At 45.2% G+C, this 23,087-nt stretch overlaps 1 protein-coding gene across 1 annotated transcript in view; it reads right to left on the minus strand.

Annotated features, from left to right (window-relative positions):
- LOC135897965 (protein-L-histidine N-pros-methyltransferase) overlaps window positions 1-23,087 on the minus strand; it is a 217,702-nt gene that overhangs the window by 190,223 nt on the left and 4,392 nt on the right. The window contains exon 2 of the mRNA XM_065426676.1: window positions 17,656-17,762. Within this exon, the coding sequence (XP_065282748.1) occupies window positions 17,656-17,754 (99 nt within the window). The 5' untranslated portion in view covers window positions 17,755-17,762. The remainder of the gene's footprint in view (window positions 1-17,655; window positions 17,763-23,087) is intronic.

Consider the following 23,087-nt stretch of genomic DNA (forward strand, 5'->3'; position numbering starts at 1 on the left):
CATGTGGACCTCGACGCAGCCTCAACATTTAACAGCTAATGAAAAACAATTTCCCTCCTCATTTCGGAAGACCAAATTTTAAATGAAATCACAGGCGACTTTGAAAAGACGACGAAGATTTATAAGCAGCGACAGTTCCATAGCACGCCTTCCGTTTCACAAGATGCAAAACTGGCTGGAAGAAAAAAAAAAGAAAGTATAAATAAGAAGAAAAAAACGGAATCAGCATTGCTGGCGACAGCTCAGACATATAGGGTAAGATTAACGATGGAGTCCGCGGAAGCAACGGAAATGACCGCAAACAAGCAGCGTCCGCCCATCTCAAGAAGTACCAAGCGACACCACGCGGTAAAAGAGGGAAAGCCGACAACACAGACACGGCGCAGAGAAGAAAGTAAAGGATCATGCTCGCTGGCTGCATGCACACCGCCGTAATGAGGCTCAAAAGAAAGAAAGAAAGAGAGAGAGAGAAATTAAACTATTTTTCTTAACATCACGCTCTTGCACTGCTGCCACGTTGCAGACACTCGAGAGAGTATAGTGAAATCCAGTTTGTTTCTTTGGTGATTACGGAAGTCTTACCCCAGTCATTGGTTGTAAGCGGCATGACTATATTTAATATCATTCATGCTTTGTTTTAGTCGCTTTTTATAGGAGATGAATAATAGGCGTGAGAACACCACTACATGTTGCCGGATTTTCTGGAGTGTACATCTGCCTTGAGAACAATTACATCGCGTTTCTTGAGCTGGTCTACGAACACATTGATGGAACTGCAATGGACAAGTCAGTTTCAGTGATCACTGCAAATATTGCCATGTATGTATAGTCACTGGAAGTGCAGCGTATGGCGTCCCTATGATCTATCCGCAAAGATGCTGCAGTGATGCGTTGGTGGCTGCTTCTGTATCATCAAAAGGGACCCACTGGAGGCATTCACGGAACCATTGAATGTGAATTGAGGAGGCCGCGCAGTTTTACGACCGAGGAGGAAGTATAGGTGGCCGATCGCCATTTTCAAGCACACTGACCTTTCTAGAAGCCTCCATAAAGGAGATACACACAGGCCGGTAGCTGCATTTTAATTCCGTTAAGCCGGCCTGTCACAGGCGCTCAGTCACCGCTTCCCTCATACAGTGAGTCCAGAAGATTTACTCTATTCAAGACGACCACGGTGCGCTGAAAACTTTCCGAACGGGGTTGCCTCGAGCGTTTACTTCGTTTAGTTGAACATTGTTCGTGGAGCCCTGCTACATCACGTGAACCCCGTTCCCGTGCCGCAGTACCTGGCGCGAGTGAAGCCTTAGCACATGTCCTGCGCACGTATGAAGTGCATGTAGCTCACAGCATAAAGTGGCACGCGTAAAATACAAGCTCAAAGAAATAAAAGCTGCCAGATGTGGAATAGAGAATACCCTGCGTAAGCTGCACCTATACTTACAAAGTACCCCGAAACAACACATGGGTGATGCTAAAAAAAAATTCTGCTTACAATGCACTTGCACAACACGTGATAAGTGCTAATCATGCGACTGACGAGGTTAAAGGGAAGCTGAAAGGTTTTTCAGAAAAAATGAGTAAACATCTGTACATAATGGTTTTCAACCATCCGAATTCGAATATCGTATGGAAATTGAGCGAAAGAAAGCGCAAATATATTTTATTTCAACGAAAAGTGCAGCAGCGGACACGCCCAGCTCGCGCGTCTCGTTTCCGCCTGTGATTGGTCGGGCGCCTCGTGACGTCAACTCTAGTAACCGACCGCTGCCGCTACATATGAAGCGCGGTGCCAGATAGTTTGGGGCTGTTTTTCTGAGACGGGAATGGAAAATTTAGAGAGACTGCGTTTTCCTGAGGAGTTCGGCGTTACTCCCTACATGTACGAGCCGATTGCGAAGAGCTGGCCTCTCGAAGAAGCAAACAATGCTGGTGCGAGCAGTGCTTTCGACGCGAACGAAAGCAACGTCTTGGGATCTCCTCGTGTTGGAAATGCACTTTGGTGAGTACGTTTTTTGCAAAGCGATCTAGTGATCTCGCCGATCTTTCGCCGATCTAGTGAGCTCGTTTCCGGTCAAACAACTGTAGCGTTGTGTTCCTGCATGCCTCCTCGTGGAACGTAAGCGGGGATGCGATCGTTGGCATTTGTGCGCTGTCCAAAGCTGTCGGCAATCTACAAAGACGGTTTAAACGCGTGAAAAGCTTCCCGGTTCATGCAGTACGTGTAGTGACCTTCATCTGTTGAATACCACGTTGACTACCACTCACGTTGACTACCACGCACGTTGACTACCACTCTACGTACACGCAGACGCACCAGCAAAGGAATGCCGGGTTGATCGAAGCAGATTACGATGGCACGCACGCAGAAACAAGCGCGGTCAGGCACGGTCGCGGACGCTGCGAAGTAACGAAACACTAGAGTTGACGTCACAACACCGCGGTTTCCGGTCTCCGCTCGCATCGTCAGCGTCAGCAGCAGCGCGCGGCATTCGACGGGGGGCGGAGCTACAGCGCAATTTCAACCGACGATTACGTCGCTCCTAATTGAAAAAAAAAAACCCAAATTTTACCTACATGGTTCATAAGGTTCCCGCATCCGTATATGAGCGTCTTATTGAATTCGACAGATTCTTCAGCTTCTCTTTAAGGCTTTCGTAATCACTAATGAAAAAGAAAAACACTGTTACAGCAGTATACCGAGTCTGTGGCTATTCAGATTACTGGAAGAACGCTGAACCGCAGCAACGACGATTTTCTGCGTGTATACGCAAGATGCCTATGTCGGATACAAAAACAAACTTAGGCTTTCAAAGAGCTCATATTTTGTGAACAAAGCTTCCGTACAGTAGCCCGAAACGTCTCAAACCTACATTAACCGCACCCTTTTTGGCCGGCTTCTTGCTTTTTTTTTTCTTGTTCTTAAGTAATTTAATATTTGATCACTGGAGCTACTGTCAAATCATAAATTTCCAAGTATATAGTTATTATTATAGCTAGCTTTAACATTAAATCGCTATAGGCGTAGGCATACTGTGTGTGTGGAGAGCTTTGCATCCTGCAAGGTTTTCGTACACATTGGACCTGAGAGGGTTGAAAATGATTAGTGAGCTGGACAAAAGAGAAATCCCGCGGTAGGGCTCGAATGCCACGAAACGGGAGCTGCGATTATACCACTGCGAATTTGAGCGCGTTCTGTGACTAATGATTGCGCCGCCATCTCTCGATGTTAATTACGTTTCGTGACACGTTTTGCCGATGATGTCTGACGTTTTCTGGTGGCTATATAATTCGCGCAATCTGCTAATAAACAAGTTGAAAGTCAGGTCTCTGCTCCTACTGTTGGCTGTCTCGGCCGCTCCTTCCTTCCCTTGTTCCGCTGTGCCAGTTTGAGGATGAAATACCAACTCGCCGAATACTCATTACTAGTGGACCACGAGCAAAACATTTTGTCTGCATGAAGCTAGGAGAGCACGCTTCCCATGGAACTGAGCGACTGGCCAATATTATTTGGACGTGCTGTATTGAGCCTGTTGTGAGACGAGCGCGTTTTCGATGCTCGTTACCAAGCGGTGCCGCGAGGAAAAATAAAAAAAATATATATATACGTTAAATGAACAAAATCATCCAGAAACTAATTTTATAGCAAAAGGTAATAAAGCGAGTGATACACTTACACATATGCGAGACGGAATGTAGTTCGAGCTTGAACGAAGCAAATTTGCCACATAAAACATATAATAAGAAATTCGAGATCAAATACTGCCACTACAGAAAAAAATCTGGCCTAGTACGTAGTACTAATCACGCGGACCACTGTAATCCCACTTTTATTTATTTTATTTTTTTTGCTTTAGTTTAACCTTGATATATGTAGGCTACGAGAACTGCATGATCTAAAGTATCTATAGCACTGTTATTAGTAGTTTGTGGAAAGGCAGGTCATCGTCCAATTAATATTTTCGACAGTGATGGGTGGCTGCAGCCAGCCAGAAAGCTTGTCTTCAAGAAAAAAATAAAACCGGTAGCTTGAATTTTGTTCACGCCAACTGTCTGTCTTATTAAACATTTCGATATAGTCTGTGAGTTAATGTGTAGCGAAATAGTGAAACCAAGTAAATTAAATGCCATCGCAAAGAGTGTTGCTGCTGATTCAACTGATAGAATAACTCAGAGAAATAGGTCACCTAAAGCTTGGGGAATGTTTACACCAAACTCCGAAAACTATGACAACAGTTAGCAGGAAGCTGCTCGGTCCCGAAGTGTTTCGTTAAAACTAGCTGAGTACAATATGAACTCTATATGACGGAAGCAAATTGTGTAGGTAAAAAAACAAGTATACAGGTTCAAAGATGCACGAATATGCACTGCGTGGTATTAGTTATTGGAATAGGCGTAATAAAGGTGGAAGTGTGTGCATTGTGCGGGGCACACCTAAGTTAAATATACATGATACATCATTGGCAACGCAATAGCAAAACATGCTGCGTGTTCTTGCACCATCCCACTTAAGCATGCGTGTTAACGAGCACTTTCTGGCACTATCAAAAAAGAGAAAGAGAAAAAAATAGGAAGGCTAAAAGGCATTAAGAGAAACGAGCTTTCTATAGCACAGATTCGAACATTTACGCATTCTATGTCACTTAGGCAGAAAAAAAAAGAAAACAACATGTCGACGCTGAAAATGTAGCCTGCCTCCCGCGTTATTTAGACATTCGCTTGTTGTGAGAGTGCGCCAAGGGGAGCCTTGCTCTCAAACAATGAAAAAGCACGTGTAAAGCCTCTACCGCAAAAATAAAGCGAAGAATAAAAAAAAGAAGAAGAAACGCGCGACTTGCTTTTAATTGGCCGAGACCCCCATTCACCACTTGTGGCTTCTTTGGGGGTGTCGTCACGCCGCGTGTTCCATGCACGGTGGTCTCGAAGCGGCACCCAGACTGAACCGCATTCGCAGCAAGTGCAAACAAACGCAAGCGTGGCAAGACGGTGGTAACAAGCAAAGGAAAAAAATAAGAAGAGAAAGAGAGAGAGCGGCACAGAGGAACCGCCGGGATATAACATGGAGTCGGGGATCTTAAACCCCTTCAGGGCCTCCGATGGCCGTAGCATCGCGCTTTGTAACTCCCCGACCCCTTTTTTATATCCGATGTCGCGGGCTTGATTTCCCTTCTTCCTCGAACGGCAGCCCGTGAACGGGAGGACGGGCGAGAGAGACCCCAGGTGGGGCGTGCGTGTCTACGGGAGAAGGGGCGCGCTTGCGTCAGCTCGTGTGGTCGGGTACCCCTTTCCCCCCAACAGCTCCCATTTTTCTTTCTTTTCTCGGCGACGCCCATTGTGCGGTGCGGCGCGCGCGTGCTGTGTTCGTGTAGGGTAGCGGGCGCGCGCGCGCCCGCGTTCACGCGCTGTCAGGGCTTTTAACCTCGCGTGGCACGAGCGATGATTGAGCTGTCGCTTCCTCCCGCTGCTCGCCGCGCTCCTGTCTGCCTGCTCACGCGCCGCGGGCCCAGGACCTGCGCGCCGCACCGGGCGCATTCCTTGGTGCAGCGGAAACCACACGCATCTTTGAGGACCCCCCCCCCCCCCCCTCCCCGGCATGGTGCGTGCGCCAATCGACGTGGCACCTGTTCGACACGAGGAGCACCCCTCCTTTGAAGATTTCCGTGATCACGACGGTGGGTGAAAAAAAAATAACAAAGAATGACAGCGTGGAAGCACCTGCGGAATAGGAAACGCTGCTCCGAAAAAGTGAAACGAATATCCCTTCACGCGTTTATTTTGATACCGTTCGCTCTTGCGCCTTTGGAGGGTAGTTAAACAACACAAAAAATATATACAGATATATACCGCAATACATGCACGAAATAAGAAGACATGAATTCAAGTTCATAAGCTCATGAACAAACGCTAATATAGACCGTTTTTTCGTAGGCGCTGCCATATTGTGAACGCAGTGGCGCCGCCTATGAGCAGCGCCATAGTGGCTTGGGTGAAAGCGGTCTTTTGCATGGCAGGTATGCACTTGGCGGTAGGTTCTGGCGTTTGTTTTTGCGGTCGCGCGGTCTGTTTAGTATGACGTGCGTCTTATACGTAGTAAACGGTTCAGTGAAACGTGCTGAAGTGGTTTAAGGCGTCATGGCCGGAATTTCTGCTGGCGTTGAGGTGGACGGAACACGCAGCGCGATGTGTGCGCGCATATTTGAGCCTTCAATCAGCCTCGGAGATCAATTGTATATTTATGAATGTTCCAATCACCAATGTGACCTTATTGCAGTATTATCCTCTATTTCTAAGCTGCGGTTTAGGTGCCATGAAACATACGCGATGATCGTAACAGCGTGGGCACCGTTCTGCTACGATAGGAGCTGAGCTGCTATACTTTGACAAGCGTTCAAACTGTTCGCTGGAGGTTACATTGCGTGACTATTTGGTTGGATGGATGAGGTTTCCAGCCATTAATAAAATAGTTTTGGCTAGTAATAGCAGCATGCCTTACAGTCTGAATTAAGCTTGTCCAGCAAAGCGACCGTTTACGAAGTGCGCGAGCGTCCTAAGCAGTAGTAGGTGCTGGATTACAGATATATTTGTCCTATATAGCGCATGGTCCAAGCACACGGCATCAGCGGTTATATCTTTCTAAACGTTCTGCGGCGTTAGCCCGTTTTTTCTTGCTTTTTAGAGAAAGAGGATGATAACCGAATTGTTTTTTTCGGTTGTGTTCGTTCAGTTCTCTACGACGCACTCACACGTATTACGGAAATGTTGCGCTCAAAAAGAGCCATCGCATTCTTTTTATGTGAACCCTCTCATATATTATGGCTGTATACATGCCAAAAAGGCAATGCCGAAGCACACAGCTCATATATGTATCGTGCTGGCTCAGCAACCGCAGTGATCGCTGTGTTGAGCAGCGCCATGGGCCTCATGCAGCAAGGCTAGCGTAGACATATGGTAATTTCAAGCATACTAGACTTGAAATTCGTGAGAACGATGCCAGTGTATCACAAATATTTGATAGCGCCTGCCGCTCAGGTGTTTCGTGCTTGCCTTAGGTTGGCCGTGCACGAGCATGCGCTCTTATGTTTTATGTTTTACTCCCTATGCCAATCGATCAGACAGTGAGCTGATTTACCATTTAATGCTGGTAATACAGAGACGCCGGTTCTCTTGGTTGAATTAAGATCGATATAAGCAAAATAGTAAACAACACATACACGCACCGCGACCGATAATGCGCGTACACCGCGGCTGATTATGCGCGTCACATTTTTGCGCCCTTAAGACATATTTCTGCCTACAGTAGTTGCCGATGCACGGAAAGGCTTCCCTGACGACCATATATGAAAGAACACGGCGTAAATTTCACAAAGTAAGATCTAAAACATCTCGAAATCGTTCCGCAGCACGCGACAGCAATACTTTCAAGCAGCGCCGCGCCGGATCGCCCAAGCCAGAGAGGAGGAAAGGATCTCCGCGCGCCCTATCCTCCTCGCCCGATGAAACGGTCTATATAATCAAGAAAAAAAAAAGCGCGCACACGTTATATTTGGTCGTTCAAACGCTGTTTATAAAAAAGGTGGCTAGTTGTCCAGAAGCTTATTTCCTAGATATATAATCTTACTCACTGAACAAAACATAACCACAGCAAACGCCTTCGGGATGAGCTTGTTCACGACACAAACGTTGCCAATAAAGACAACATCAAGGTCTTATTTCCTACGATGGTCACTGCGCCGACGCAAATCAATTTAAAGAGAGGGAGTGAAAGTGACAGTACTTCCAGCCAGCTAGACTTGCCGTATAACGCGACTTTGGCAAGTGTCAATGGAACCATCACTGGCAAGCGTGTCGCTTTGGGCGGGCTGGTAATCCATGATTTGGTTCACGTTGCACACGAAAAACAAGGACAAAGCATAGACAGGGAGGCACACTCAGCGCCAACTTTCAACGGCCTTCTTGTTTACGTAACCTTGCAGCATTTACGTGAGTTTAGAAGCGCTTGCTAAAGTATCAACAAATCATGCTCTAAAAAGCGTTTTTTCATTCGTTTTATCTGCGGGTTTCCTTTTTTTTTTTTCGATAGCGCGATCGAAGGCTGGGTTGATATTTGGGCTTAACAAAAAAAAGGTCACCAAACCTAGGTATCAAATTCCGGTTCAGTAACCTCTTTGATAAGCTGGTCACGGCTTTTCCTGACCCTAACGCTGTTATAAAAATTTATCTCACAACGGTGAACCTTGCAACAAGGATCTAGAAAGCCGCTGTTGACGTTGTTGAGACGCTGTCTGCGCCGATCATTCACGCATTTATACTGCTTATCCAACAGAGGTCCAACGACATAACAAACGTGCGCGATAAAGGGCATGCTCTGCTTTGGAGCCCACAAAGTTGCTTTTGTGGAATTTGTCACGGTTAACAGGACCAGAAGCCCTGGTGAGACAACAGGTGACGGAGCGGAGCCCACCACCTTAACATTTGCGGCTCATTGTTATATTTTTACAGCGAAGCTGTTAAGGGCTAGTTCCCCCCGGATCGTGTCTGCGTGTAGACACAGAATCCTGAAGATAACACAACGCCGGGCCAACCCGCGGCGGAGGTGAAGCAGGCGTTAAGCACTCCCCATACGTGGGCCGATACTGAAGATAGTGCAATGCCGGACCGACCCGCGGCGGAGGTGCAGTTCGCCATTAAGGGGCCCAGATACACAGCTTCGCTGGTCATCCTCCTTCACAGAGTGGAAGGGCACTACATTTTTTTTGAAGCGGTTAGTAAAGCACATAATATATGGGATCACAGCAAATTTGTGTTTTTCAGTGACGGCAGGAGAAGCAGTATGACGTTCCGAGTACTGTCCTCTCAAAAGGGGCTTCTGCTACGCTAACCGAAGTGGGGTCAGGGTATCGTGTCTAAACGTGTAGCTTGTACATTAAAGGAAGCATCAATGAAATGTCAATTTCGCTTGTGCCGCTCACTTATCGGTGTGGCCGCGAAACTCTTTGTCATCGCACTGAAACGATACCCGACCACGGTGCCGCATATTGTCAACGCTAACAGTTGCGCGCTTATTCTTGTTGCGGGGCTCAAGAACGTCGCTCACACTCAGGCTCAGATCACTGGTGCTTTCGAAACAGCACGGCTGCTTAGTCTGTATAGGCTGTTGTATCGCTAGAGCCTAACGAAAAAAAAAGTGCCTTGCCCGCCACTATTAGTTTGGAAACACTTGTACGTGTCGTGAAGTTACCAGGTCATAACGTGAAATGACCAGTGTCTGCGACCCAACGTGGCCTTATTCAACGCCGTTTTTTCTGGCGTTTCCATCACAAGGGCACCCCGAATGTTGGCATGACCAACAACCGAGTACGCGTCTACACGCCCGTGCGAGAGTGCTTGATTCACTGAGTACTGTAGCAATAACAACCTGCGCTGTGCCAAGTTCCTCATTTCTGTTTTTCTTCCCCAGGGTAGTCCGTCACAAAACACTGCCTTTTAGCTTTTTTTTTCTTTTTCATCTACATTCTTTTTCACTTATAAACCCAGAGGCAGAGACATGATGGTGTACGTTTGGCCGTGATAGTACACAGAGTTCACAGTTCTCATTACCGCGTGAGAAAGAAATGTTTCCTTATTCCAGAAGCCTCCTTGGTGATGTGTTCAAATAAAAACACGATTTTTGCTCCCAGCACCTGTATGCATCATTTATTTTGTATACAGCTTTAAATAACTTGAACAAAACCAAAGAAAATCTGAATGTTTTTTTTTTCTGGGCCACAGAAACGTCAAAAACAGCTCTGAATGGCTGCCAGCACGGTTATTAGACGTCTCGGCGCTCGTACTGCGGCCAGAAACGATGAGTTCGCGCGTGTATAATTAGGAAACACGTACTATGTCGGAGATACTGGCCCCTTTCCGCTCCTAACATGCTTCGCGGCATAACATACCTGTACTACGGCGAAGCTAACTTAAGAAAATGGATCGAATTTTAGTAGGGTCTGCTCTGACCTTCGGTTCCGAGCGAATGGGGTCAACCTGGGCCACAATGCCTTCCGGTTGCGTCCATTATGCAACCCATATTAGACATCTGCTTCATACGTACTCCTCAACGCAACTCTCGACCTAAAGCGAAATGAGGCCTACACTGCCTACGATAGGTCAGCATAGTCTCATGAGTACCATCCCTCACAACTCACACTCATTTCAAAGATGCGAGTATTGGTGAGTGAGTAACGAAGGGTGTGAGTAGACGTGAGTTTGAATGTGAGTAAGTATGAACGCGAGTGAGTATGAACGTGAGTGAGTAACTGTTAGTGTGAGTTAGTGTGAGTGTGAACATGAATGAGTGCCTGTTGATGCGAATGGACGTGAGTACAAACGCGAGCGAGTACCAACCAGTTCGTGTAAGTAGAGGTGACTATAAACTTTTGGGTGAACTGCGCGAAGACGGGGCAAGGAAAAGTGCAATAACTTCACAGTCTAAACTCTTTCGTTACCGCTATAACTGTGCTCTTTTCGGTACTTTAAGATTTTGATGTTCTATGTCAATACATGGTAGTCGCAACGTATGCTGTGACATATAATGATAGCGTGATTACTATTGTTTTGAATAGCTTTAAAGCAGTAATAATTGCTCACACAGTTTTGAAAATATTTATGTGAAAATCAAAAGAAACAGCTCAAGGAACACGAATGAAAATGATCATTTGCTTTTTTTAGTACAAGTACTGAGAGTAAAAAAAAATTTGAAATATACAAAATTATACAGAATTATACAAAATGCGCACGTGTATTCTAGTTCCCAACTTTTGTAAGTGAGATCACGCAAAAAAAAAAAGAATCTTAAGATTTGTTGGCATCAATATTAGCCATTGCGATGCCCATGCTATGCGGGAAAGCAATAGCTTCGCAAATGTGAAATGGATAAGTTCCTATTCTACAGGGAGTATTTGTGTTTGCTCATTGCTGCAGGCACCTGATTAGTTTTTTACTGCACTATTTAGACTCATGAAGCAATGGTTATCAGGTCAGAGAGCATCCCGAAGTCTCCTCATACTTGATTATTGCGTTCGATCAACTTTTCTGTGCAAGCAAGGTAGTTCAGTATGCGTTCAACTGGTTCTGGAACCTCCACGTGCTTTGTTCAGTTCCTGTGCAGTGCTGTACAGTAAAGTGAAATCTTGCTCAATATTGTACAGTAATGATTAAGGGTGCCTGCAGAGGCAGTGTTCCAAATGTAAGAAAATAGGCTGCTTGTAAAGCTTCCGTCAAAGGCCGGTCTGAAATCGACTGCGTGATCTTGTGTGAATGAAAACCCCACAGGATGGGCAGGATTTCTCGTAATAATATGTACATACGCTGTCGAAATGCTGATGGAATAAAGCAACTCCCAGTTGGGAAAATAATGTTGCACTTGATAGTAGGCCAACGCAATTGTCAACATACTACGTAATGATGCGCATCTACCGGTGTATGAAACATCATTAAAACACCCTAGATGTCGTATCGGAAAAGTAGACAACCCGAGGAGAAGCTTCTGTGTCTTCACTGCTGCTGTTATTTAGATATTATGTTGCCGAGAGGACTAAAGTGCAAACTTTGCGTCGTTTTATCGGGTAAGTGCTAGGAGCACTGGAGGCTAGCTTTGACGATACCTCTAGTCTAAGTTTTATGTTTCCAGACTCCACAATAAGGCACTAATTGTGAAATTTGACAATTAGTTACAGTTAAGTCATCATTTCAGGAAGTGCATGACGTTAACAGCAGAATAATTAAAATATAAATATTTAACAGCGCCTAGAAAAATTGCCGATCAAACTGATTTCTATAGGCGCGGTAACAAAAGAGTTAATGTTTTGAATCTCTGAGAGTTTAACAACGCACTGGCCACTTATTATTTTGACGATATTGATGCAATCAGAAAAAAAGAGGTTCTAGAAGGCGCCAATAAACGTTAAAACTGACAAAGCAAGAAAGACAACGTAGAAAATTGCATTTTTGTATCTCTACGGAACAGAATTATAAACAAGTAAGTCTAGATATACGCCAAAGCGAACCGAGGTAGCAGGAAATGCCTAGCTATTACCCAACTGCGGGTATCCTAGAAGCACATAAAAATTTGAATTTTGAGGACTTCTTTGGGAAACGAGAACTAAGCTTTGCTCCAATGATGCCCTATCGCACCTTCGAAAGTCTTAGTTGGCAAGATGTTCGTTAAAACGGTTATTCAAGCTAGAATAAGTTACACTCATGCTTTTCTTGTTCTTGTTTTTTTCTTTAGCTGTATCACACGGGGTCTGGAGCAATGCCACGGAAGTTTTGCACGAGGGTATCCTCGTTGAGCCAGCACACATAAAAGATTGAGCCTCACACACGGCAGCCCATCGGTTGCCGTTAGGCAAAGCCCGTACCTCATTTGTTCGCATGCACACCGCACAAAGCTAGGGCATAAATCGTGGTCCTTCTGTTGCAAGATAAATCCCTTCCCTCCTGGCTAACCGGGCAGGGGTGATGGGGATTCCGGGGTACACCTGCCCAGCGCGCTTCCTAAAGAGAAACGTTCGGATGGGTGGACGACGGCCTGAGAAATGACGCAGACCGCATCCGGACAGGCAGCGCTCCGCGGTAGCAGTAAAAGTGCAAAACGCCGCCGAAGACAGGTCGCGCGGCACCCATATTGCCACCAAGCGGGACAGCGCCGCCGCCTCGGGGTCGCGTCGGCGGCTCGAGCGGAAGAAACAAAGCAGGCTGGCGCTGCAGCGGCCGGCCAGCCACGAGTTTCGTTTAAAGCGATCTCGGTGTTGTTTCCGTGGAATGCCGCGCATCCCGCCTCCGATCCATCACGGGAGACAAATGGCGAGCAATAGCAGCAATAAAACGGCCCCTAACCCGTGCGCGAGTGGCGCCGCGAAACTGCCTCCCCCTCCTCCCGTCGGGTTCCGAACGCCGGAAGAGCTCGCGCACTGCGCTACCAGAGGACCCGCGGAGGAGGCGCGCATATCGTGACGAACGAGCCGTACCTCCCGCTGCGCGCTGCTTATTGCGGCCGCCGCATCCCGCGCAGTCGAAAACAAGCGACCGCCGCCATGGCCGCTTTGGACGACGACGGAAACAGCTCCGCGGGGTCGAAAGGCTGGCGGAGTCTGCATTTTATGCGCTCCCACAAAGTCCGCATCAGCGGCCGAGCACGCAGGGCGGCTCTCTGACGGCTCAACCACTTTGTCCAGCCGGCGTACTTAAAGGCCTGAACGGGCAAAGCAATCGTCATCATCATGATCATCATCATCATCCTATTTATGTTCACTGCAGGACGAAGATCTCTTCCTGTGATCTCCAATTACACCTGTCCTGCGTCAACCGATTCCAACTAGCGCCTGCGAATTTCTTGATTTCATCACGCCACCCAGCCTTCTGTCGTCCTCGACAGCGCTTCCCTTCTCTTGGCACCCATTCTGTAACCCTAATAGCCTACCGGTTATATAACCTACGCGTTACGTGACCTGCCCAGCTCCATTTCTTTCTCCATTAGAATATCGGCTATCCCTGTTTGCTCTCTGATTCCACACCACTCCCTTCATGTCTCTTAACGTTATGCCTAACATTCTTCGTTCCATCGCTCTTTGCGCGGTCCTTAACTTGTTTTCGAGCTTCTTTGTCAGACTCCGGATTTCTGCCACATATATCAGCACCGGTAGAAAGCGTTGATTGTACACTGTTCTTTGTAATGATAATGGTAAACGTCCAGTAAGGATCTGACAATGTCTGCCGAATGGGTTCCAACCCATTTTTATTCTTCTGTAAATTTCCTTCTCATGAACGAGGTCCCGTGTGAGTAATTGACCTAGGTAAACGTACTCGTACTTGGTGCGCGTACGTACTTGGTGCCTTACCTCCCACTTAAATTGCTGCTTCTGAAGCCAGCCTAGTAACGTTTCCATTCATTACCCCTATGTCATCTTCTCTCTGTTATAAGGCTGCATATTTGTTTGCAAGTGCCAACCTGAATTGGTTTGCTTTTACCCTTACTGCGTCTAGGTTGGCCTGTTTCTTCTTGACCAATTTTATTGTTCTCTCTTCAAATTGAAGTGAATCCTAGTCATCACTAACATATGATCACTGCACTTTACCCTACGAAACACTTGTACATTCTGCACTATGCTGGGATCGGCAGAAAGTATGAAATCAATTTCATGTCTTGTTTCATTATTAGGGCTTTTGCAGGTCCACTTTTTGTTTCAACGCTTCCTGCAGAAGGTGTTCATTATTCGCAGCTTATTCCTTTCCGCGAATTCTACCAACATCTCTCCTTGAGTGTTCCTAGAATCACGCCGTAGTTGCCAATTGTTTGTTCACCAGCCGCCTTTTCTCCCACTTTTGCATTGAAGTCACCATGACTACCGTATACTAAGTTTGCACTTTTCGCATCGCTGATTGAACATCTTCATAAAACTCTTCTATTTCTTCATTATCGTGACTTATCGTGACATTATCGTGGTTGGAGTGTAGGTTTTCACTACCTTTATTGTACACCTCCTATTCAGCTTTATTACGGCTACTGATACCCTCTCATTAATGCCGTAGAATTCCTCAATGTTGCCCGCTATGTTCTTATGGATCAGGAAGCCTAGGACATAGCGGGCAACATTGACGAATTCTACAGCATTAATGAGAGGGTAGCAAGCAAGTTCTTTTATTGTGTTGAGCTAAACGAGTGAACAAAGTCCAACGACTGCTTCACGAATGCCGCATCTGGAACTGAGATACCAGTAAAGCTAAACACCAGCTGGGTCAACAATCACAGGGATAAGTCACCAGGGCATCGATGCCTATAGTTGATAAGTAATGTCTGCATTGGCTAGCACCTTCGCTATCACCTCCTTCGGTATACGTTGTTGTGAACGGAGCGCGAACAGTTATAGAATACTGCTATAGTGTTCCGTGCTTTCGGAATTTATTTTGATAAAATGTGGCGAATGTTTTCCCAAGTGTTTTCCGCAAAAATTCTCGTTTTTAAAATTTTTTCATTTATTTGCGAAAGTTCGGTGTTTATGAGAGAATTGACAATTTTAAGATTATCCGAAATGCAGCGTTTATTTTGTTTTATCGGGAATTGTGACTTTTGGCATTGGGTCAACTTCACGCATAAGAATACGCGCCTTGAGCGTACTTGATTACTAAGACAACCGAGGAGTTTGTCTTATTTATGAAACGAGGTTGATAAGCTGCGCAGCGCGTGGCGATGGTTCAAATGCTGCAAGTTTCTCACGTCTCCTCCCTACGGCGTCATTTCGTGCCTAGAAATTCACAGAGTGGCGTGCCAACGATCCAGGACATATTCTGTGGTTTCGTGAAAACAAAACCACCGAGAAGAGACGATCTTCATGCCCACTGGTATAAAAAGGCCGAATACACGGTAGCTCTTCCCACGAGGCCTTCAACTAAGTCGCAAATTGAACGACGAAATCGTGAACAGCACGTACACCACTGCAACTGCTTCTAACTCGATCGTGTCATCTTTAGGGAAATAGAAACGAGCTAAGGAGCTAGGCGACTTTCCCGACTAAAAATAATAAAAGAACAGTTGCATTCGGGTATGCCGGTAATTAAAGGGCCCGTAATAGCAATAACATGATATGGGTGAATTTATTCGTCTTCGAGGTCTATTGAAGCAGCGCGATACGAAAAAAAAAAAAGACCATTCACAGCGTTACTCCTATTGTGTGTGCTTTTTGTGTCATCGTCCCATCGCGCTGCTTCAACAGACTGTTAAGGGCCCCTAACTAGGTACCACTTAAAATTTCGGTTGTACACTCGAAGTTGTACAGCGCCGCCCAGTAACCATTCCACAGCAAGAACTTTTTAAAGGGGTTTACTAATAGTGGCGATAGAAGCAAATTAAGAGTTCCGGTGTGATGGTGCGAGGAGGCGAACTGCCCTGGCAAAGACGCTCTTCCATTGCGTCGACCGGTGCCCGCAAGCAACATTCATCCCCTGCTTTCTCCCATAACCGAGTCGATGGCCATAAGACGTTTACGTCGCAAGCCCCGCTTCCCTTTTCTCCCCCTTCTTTCCTTGCTGCTCGACGCATTTTCTGTGGCGGTTGACTGTGTTCTGCACTTCATGGGAACCCCAGAGGTGTTCGCCTGGTTGACGGCTATTATAGTGCACTCTAGTCGGCGAGTGAGACGTTTAGGCGATGCCAGTGACGTAGTCGCTGCTGGCGGGCAGGGGTGCTCCTATATATATATGAGGAGAAGGGCGCGCGGACTTTTTGCTAAAATATTCAGCTGCTTTCGCGACATAATAATTTGCACACGCGATCGTTACAACACGATCCACGCACCACACGTGTCTGTTTACTATCCGGAAACCTCGCGAAGGGCCCTTTAAGCAAAACTGCATCCACGTGGGTCTTCTTGGCCGACGGAATTCGCGAGCGCAGAACTCCGGTACGCGAAGTGCTCTGGATATTCTAACTCACCCGGATGGCGCCATGTGCTTTTTCGCCTTCGTGATTTCGATCAAAATTTGTGTTTTCTTTTAAGAATAATCCGAATAAAAAAGTTGCAGGACTTTTCTAAGCCTTTCTTCCTTCTTTTTTTTTTGGCAGAAAACACAGAACTCTACCTATAACCGTTGGCTGAGGCAAGTTCCTAAAACCGCTCTTGCGGTGATAACACAGAGTTCACAAAGTTGTTCGTTCTTACATACAAATAGCTTTGCGAGTAATAGCTCAGATGTTTAATTAACAAAAATGTAGTGGTAAAGCTACCACCTCTTCAGTAAATCATAAGCGCAGGCAAAGTGTAAGACCCTCAAATAAATGATTAAGTCCATAGCTCCTAATAACGTACTTTAGGGCACGTCTCCCATAGACACTAGCTCATAGACTCTCCATAAATTCAAATTAGTTTTGGCCACCTGCGGCTCTTCAATGAGCGCATAAATTTAAGTGCATGGACGTTATTGCCATTTCATCCCGGAGAGAATGGATCCGCCGTGGTCAGTAAAAGAACCCAAGAGATTGTGCTCAGCAGCAGAAAGCCATAGCTTCCGAGCCACCATGGACGGCGGCTGTTTTCGACAGATGTATACGTACACACGCCTATATACATGCGGGAGTTGGAAGAGTTTCCGGTGAGTCGTGCGCTAAGGCTCCTGCGCCACTCGTAGTGCCTCAAGGGGTGGAAGGTGAGCACGATGATTCTGATCAGTGTTCAGAGCATTGGTGCGTTGAGAATACAATATGTGCACTGCCTTACCAACCTGTAAGAGCTCATGCAAAGCGAACAATGACCTGCGAACCTACGAAAAAGCGTGCGCATGCCGCCGCGGAAGAGTTTGCCTCGCTGGCATCATAGACCCGCAAAAGCCCCCACCTCCGTTTCCCAGACGCTTTTCGCATTTCCAGTTGCGCCACCTTCCGACTTGGTCGAAGGGTGGAGGCAGACGCGTCAAGAGAGTGATGCTACATCCGCGTTTGCGAGTGAGTCAAATATGCCGGACAAAGTTCGGCCTCCAATCCCCATTTTCTCGGCATGCATGTAAGTCACCTCTTAGCCGAGAAGAAATGTTGAGAGGGTCCCGTAAGAGCCAGTCTACCAGTCTAGCCTGATCTAACGTTTGCATTCAGTTTCATTTCAAGATGGGCATGCATAATGTGAAACAGACTTGTGTCTTGTCCAGGCGCTCCAGGTCTCGGTCGCGGAGAAGGCGTTCGTAGAGGGTGCGAGCCAGGGGCGAGTGCAGCATCGGCCGCAAGTGCGCCATCCTCGGACCTGGTGCCACACAAGGGGAAAAGAAGGACAGGAGCATTTCAAGAACGCGCACAGTGAGGACAACGAAGAACAGGAAGCACGGTGTTGTGTGTACATCCACCATGAGATGTGTCTACAAACGGCGGGAGAGAAAGCTTACTTCAGTGAAGTAACAAAAAGTGTCTGTCTTTTTTCTGATAACCTATCAGGTGGACACGGTAAGAATATTCATGAAGTCTGAACGTCCTGCTTCACGAGGTCGTGAACTTCACATGTCTAGGAATGCGCAGACTATAGAGAGAATCATTCTAATATTTTTTTTCTTCCCTCTCTCTCAGGCGCTGCAGGAAAATCACTTTGATCGGAACTTATATAGTCTATTTACTTGTAAGCACGCATTTCGAGAGCAGAGAACACGCGAAACTTTCTAATGACGACGCGCTTTGCTTCTTTTGATGTCACAAGTGGTTCATGTATCGAAGTGCAACTCGGCCCGGGCTAACATGTTTCCGTCACATCAGTCACGCAGTCAAAAAAGATGTACCGAGATACTCGTGTGCCAATAAACAGTTTTTGTTAAATGAAAAGCACTTCACTTTCAGCACAGCAGTCGCGAACCAATAACTTAAGGCTCAATAAGGCAACTCAACGCTCGGGCACAGCAGCTATACGAATAAACACATAGCATGGGACTGTCTCCAGCTTAGGAGCTCACTATACATTCGATTACCCACATGAATACCTCACTTACAACGAAATCTCGTTCAGTGCGAACAAAGATTGGACCACGACGACAATGTTTCCCCTTTAGTAAAAGGCAAAAACAAACAAACAAAAAACAGGCTTTTATTAGAAATGCTACTGCAATAAAAATAGTTTCGTTCTTTGAAAACCGTGAATGAGGTACCATAACCTGGTTGCCCTGTTAGTGCGCCGTCGTTCATGGTAACGCAACAAAATAACTGAAATCAGAGGCAGTCTTTTTGCATTTCACCGAGGAATATGGAACAGAGGCAGACACTTATAGCAGAGAAACAAACTGCGCATAAACTCACTACTTTAGCTTTGTTGTTGATGAATGCTGGCTTTTATGCACGAAAGGAGGATTAGCAGATAATGTGACATTAGATCAGTGAATCAAAAATAAAGTTAAATGATTAGGCAGTACACAAGCCGAACACGAACCGAATGCTACCAAACACAGTAATCAACGTATTCGCGAACTTGCAGAAGCCCGCTGGATTGCAAATTATGAACGAATAAGTGTCAACCAGCATTTGATCGCGCTGACAAAAGAATAAATATTTGAACAAGTCCTGAGCTATCGTTTTTGGCTGCCTATGTGCCTATTATTTGCGATGGTTAGTTTTTATACCTCGTGCGTGTTGTGTCGCTGTCAATGCACGTGTTGATATAAATATGTCTTGGTACGCTTTTTGACATTCGTGCCCTGTTATCACTTGTATGAATGACCTTGAAAGGGAAATCGACGCCAAGTTGGTAGACAGCGCTTGCCTGCACAAAACTGATTTCTTTTTGTTTTTTACATATCATGTATACCCAAACATTAAGAAACATGTTGCAGAAGAAATCATCTTCCTATCGCCATTAGAGTGGGAGTTACAGCGAGTTTTCCAACCCATACCCTCGTATTGCGAAACCGAAATCACATTGCATTGGTTCCGAAAATCAGTGCTGTTTCTGGTAAATAAATATTATTCAAAATATTTTTTTTCACTTTGTCGGTAACATTAACGATCATTTCTGTACTTAGTTGTGCATTCGCTATTCTTTTAAAATCTATAAGAACGGCCACATGGCATCTATGACCTCTATGTGTTGTTTCTGACATCCTTCACATGGCTTGAAACATGTGTTTACGTTTGAAACAAAAATTTGCTCCAGCTCATGTTACCCAAACTTTGATAACCTTTCTTTTTTCTGAATGAATATTTTGAAATGAAGTTTTGCACACTCATTCCTCACATAGAGATCTGTGCAAAGAACTAGAACAAAAGAAATTGATGTAATATTTTAGAATTTACAACTCCTATTGCAAATAAATTTAGTCCATATGGGCAAATCTTTTTCCTTTGCTTACTTTTTCAAACATTATTTCCTTAATATTTATTACAATATATTTATCCTAGTTCATTGCATAGGTCCCGCACGCCACATAAATGCCAAAGCCTTACTCAAGTCAGCAATTCATCATCATCATCATCATCATCCTGGTTACGCCCACTACAGGGCAAACGCCTCTCCCATACTTCTCCAACTAACCCGGTCATGTATTAATTGTGGCCATGTCGTCCCTGCAAACTTCTTAATCTCATCCGCCCACGTAATTCAGCAATTCACTAGTTACTTATGATTGCTGGCGCGGCTAACACTTTTTAACTCATTTTATAACAAAAATTACCTGCCAAAAATAAAATGAACCGTTTTTTGCACTTCAATAGTTGGGTAAGTTAAAGAACACATGCTTATCAGAAAAAAAGTTTTTCCAATCCCGGCTTCTGATAAAAAAAGAAACAAAACGTTTTTTTTTTGTGTGTGTATATGTGTGGCCTCCCACCTTAAGTTTTCTTGCGCGCTGAATGAAAATGACGTCCATGAGACCGTCAGAAAATGCCCGGATGCAGTGACAACGTGTGCCACATAAAACGAAACATGTGCAAACCTATGTTACAGCGAACGCCTATAGCCTCCTCCACTAGCGTCCTACAGCGACCGTCTTCCATGCACGACCTTTTTTTTTCTACTTCTTCCCTCAGATTCCTTCCGAAGTCGTTGGAAGCATGATGCTTTGCAACGTTTATATCCCCAGTGGGCCTCTGGTCATTTAGACTATTTTAGCATGGCGTAGCGTTCTACATTACCAACGGCCGCCGACCGCAGATTTGCAAGTGGCGGATAAAACACGCATGCTGATAATAGGGGAAAATGCCAGTTAAAGAGAGATTTAGCAAACTAAACTTCATTTCTGTTGGTATTGATAACATATACCTAGAATAAATTAGGTTGCTTAATATTCACATTGCTTTCAACATTGTTCTGCATGCTTTTACAGACTGCTAGTGCAACTAGAGGAGCCCAAAATAGTTATAGGCGTGTTCTAACGGTGTCCTCGGAAAACTAGATAACTCCCGGAGTCTACACTTGGAGCTTAAGAAGTACTGATGGGCTAACTAGTAATTCATAACTCAGTTACGACCAGGGCACTTGAAAAAACGGACACAGAAAAAATAAGGAGACACACGAAGCGCTGAAATTTACAAGCACTGAATATTTTTGTCAATATTTTTAAGTGCGCTGCTTATAACTAAGTTACATATGAAGGGAATATGGGAAATGTTAAAGGGTGATTCTGTTCTCTCTTTTTGACTCCAGGAAAGACCTGCAGACTTCGGTGATCTCTCCAGCGGAGTCGTTTTCAAAGACGCGTTAAACGGACGTGAATGATACGTTTCTCAATGTTGCATCCTTTTGCGAGTACGCTAAACGTTCACGGCTTATGACCTAACTGTTTAATTATTTGCAACATTTATCAGTGATGGAAACGCGCCACTTACATACAGATGTCTGTGCCGGTTACCTGAGTGCTGGTCGTTTTATGCATGATACATTATCTAGTACTTGAAGAAAAGAGCGCTACGAAGACGCGGACTAAAAAAGGAACATGTACGACAGCGTCTTGTCCGTCGTACATGTTCCTCTTTTAGTCAGCGTCTTCGTAGTGCTCTTTTCTTGAAGTATGCAAAACCAACTCGCCCATATCAAGCTTCTGCTACATTATCTAGACATTACTTGCGCGAACAATTCCACTCATCAAACACACAATCAACTGACATTCAATAATTTAGCTTCTGGATAATAATTCTGGGGGCATGCTCTCATGCAAAATTGAAGCCATCTAGAACACAAAGCACACCCATTCTCTAGCAGCATCGTGCCTCACACCACTATCGTAAGATACGCCTTGAAAGTGTGCGGCGCATTGGATTGGTGTTTTACTTAACAATAATCGTGACTGCACCCCTATAAGTGTTAACCACCAATGCAGACACAACGTTTCTAAAGTGCTGGCACTGACAAGCAAAAAGGTAGTTGCTTTGTAAGCGCGACCTGCTCTGCAGCCCAATTTAGACACTTAGGTAATGTAATGTTCACGTCGTGTTTTATGAATATATATGCTCTGTATAGAAATTGACACAACCGATTAAGCGGGACTAAGTAAGCGGGACACACACACGCACGTGTGTGTGTCTAAGTAACTATCCTCCAGTTTTTCTGGATGCTTAGAGAAGAGAACGCAGGTACCAAAACATCTTTATTTCCCGACGTTTTACCGCTCGATGCATCCAATACGCACAGTTGAACACACACACACACACACACACACACACACACACACACACACACACACACACACACACACACACACACACACACACACACATATATATATATATATATATATATATATATATATATATATATATATATATATATATATATATATATATATATATATATATATATATTCAATCTTAGTCTTAAATCGTGATCAAACTTGATATATGGCAGCAAGCTTTAAGGTTACTATAAAACAACGTGCTCAAGTAAGAAAGGCACTTATTTTTACAACTGTTAAGCCACACTACTTTTTAACGGGCTTTATTGAAAACATCGGGGCCGCGATATTGTATCAATGCGTTTTGTTGTGCTTTTCCTTTTCACGTTTTTCGCGCTTCAAGAGTGGTCGGAGCGACGTTACGCCCACATTATCAATGGGAACAGAGAGCTGTGAACGGTGGATGATAAGCGTGGTATAGAATCGAGCTGAAGGCACCGCTACAAAATTGCGACCCTCAATGCATTAGTATTTGAAACTTACGTCTGATTCCGCCCTTATAGCAAAATAAATCAGCGAAGGACAGTAAGTCTATAAATTTGTAAAAACACACGGTTAGTACTTTTTAGGGAAGGCATTGTCTTCGATTACAGCTTGCCAGCGCCGAGCCATGGTTTCCGGCAAACTGTCAATGGCCGTTTGCGGTATCATCGACCATTCTTGCAGCAGCTGAAGAAATTCTTGGCCGGCGTTGCTCGCGGCTTTCTGCATCACGCGGAGTTCCAGTTCGTCTCAAAGGTATTCGATAGGATTCAGATCCGAAGACTGGCCTGGCCACTCCATCAGGGTCACTTTCTTCTTCTTGAGCCAACCGTTCACAACGGCGGATGTGCACTTTGCATCTTTGGGCCAAACAATAAAATCTTCCTTACCTCAGTAAGGAAGCCTTCATTGCGGTGAGGCCACCTTATGTCACTCTGAAAGCTTCC

Source organism: Dermacentor albipictus, chromosome 1 (genome assembly GCF_038994185.2).
Source record: "Dermacentor albipictus isolate Rhodes 1998 colony chromosome 1, USDA_Dalb.pri_finalv2, whole genome shotgun sequence".
NCBI classification, from domain to species: domain Eukaryota; kingdom Metazoa; phylum Arthropoda; class Arachnida; order Ixodida; family Ixodidae; genus Dermacentor; species Dermacentor albipictus.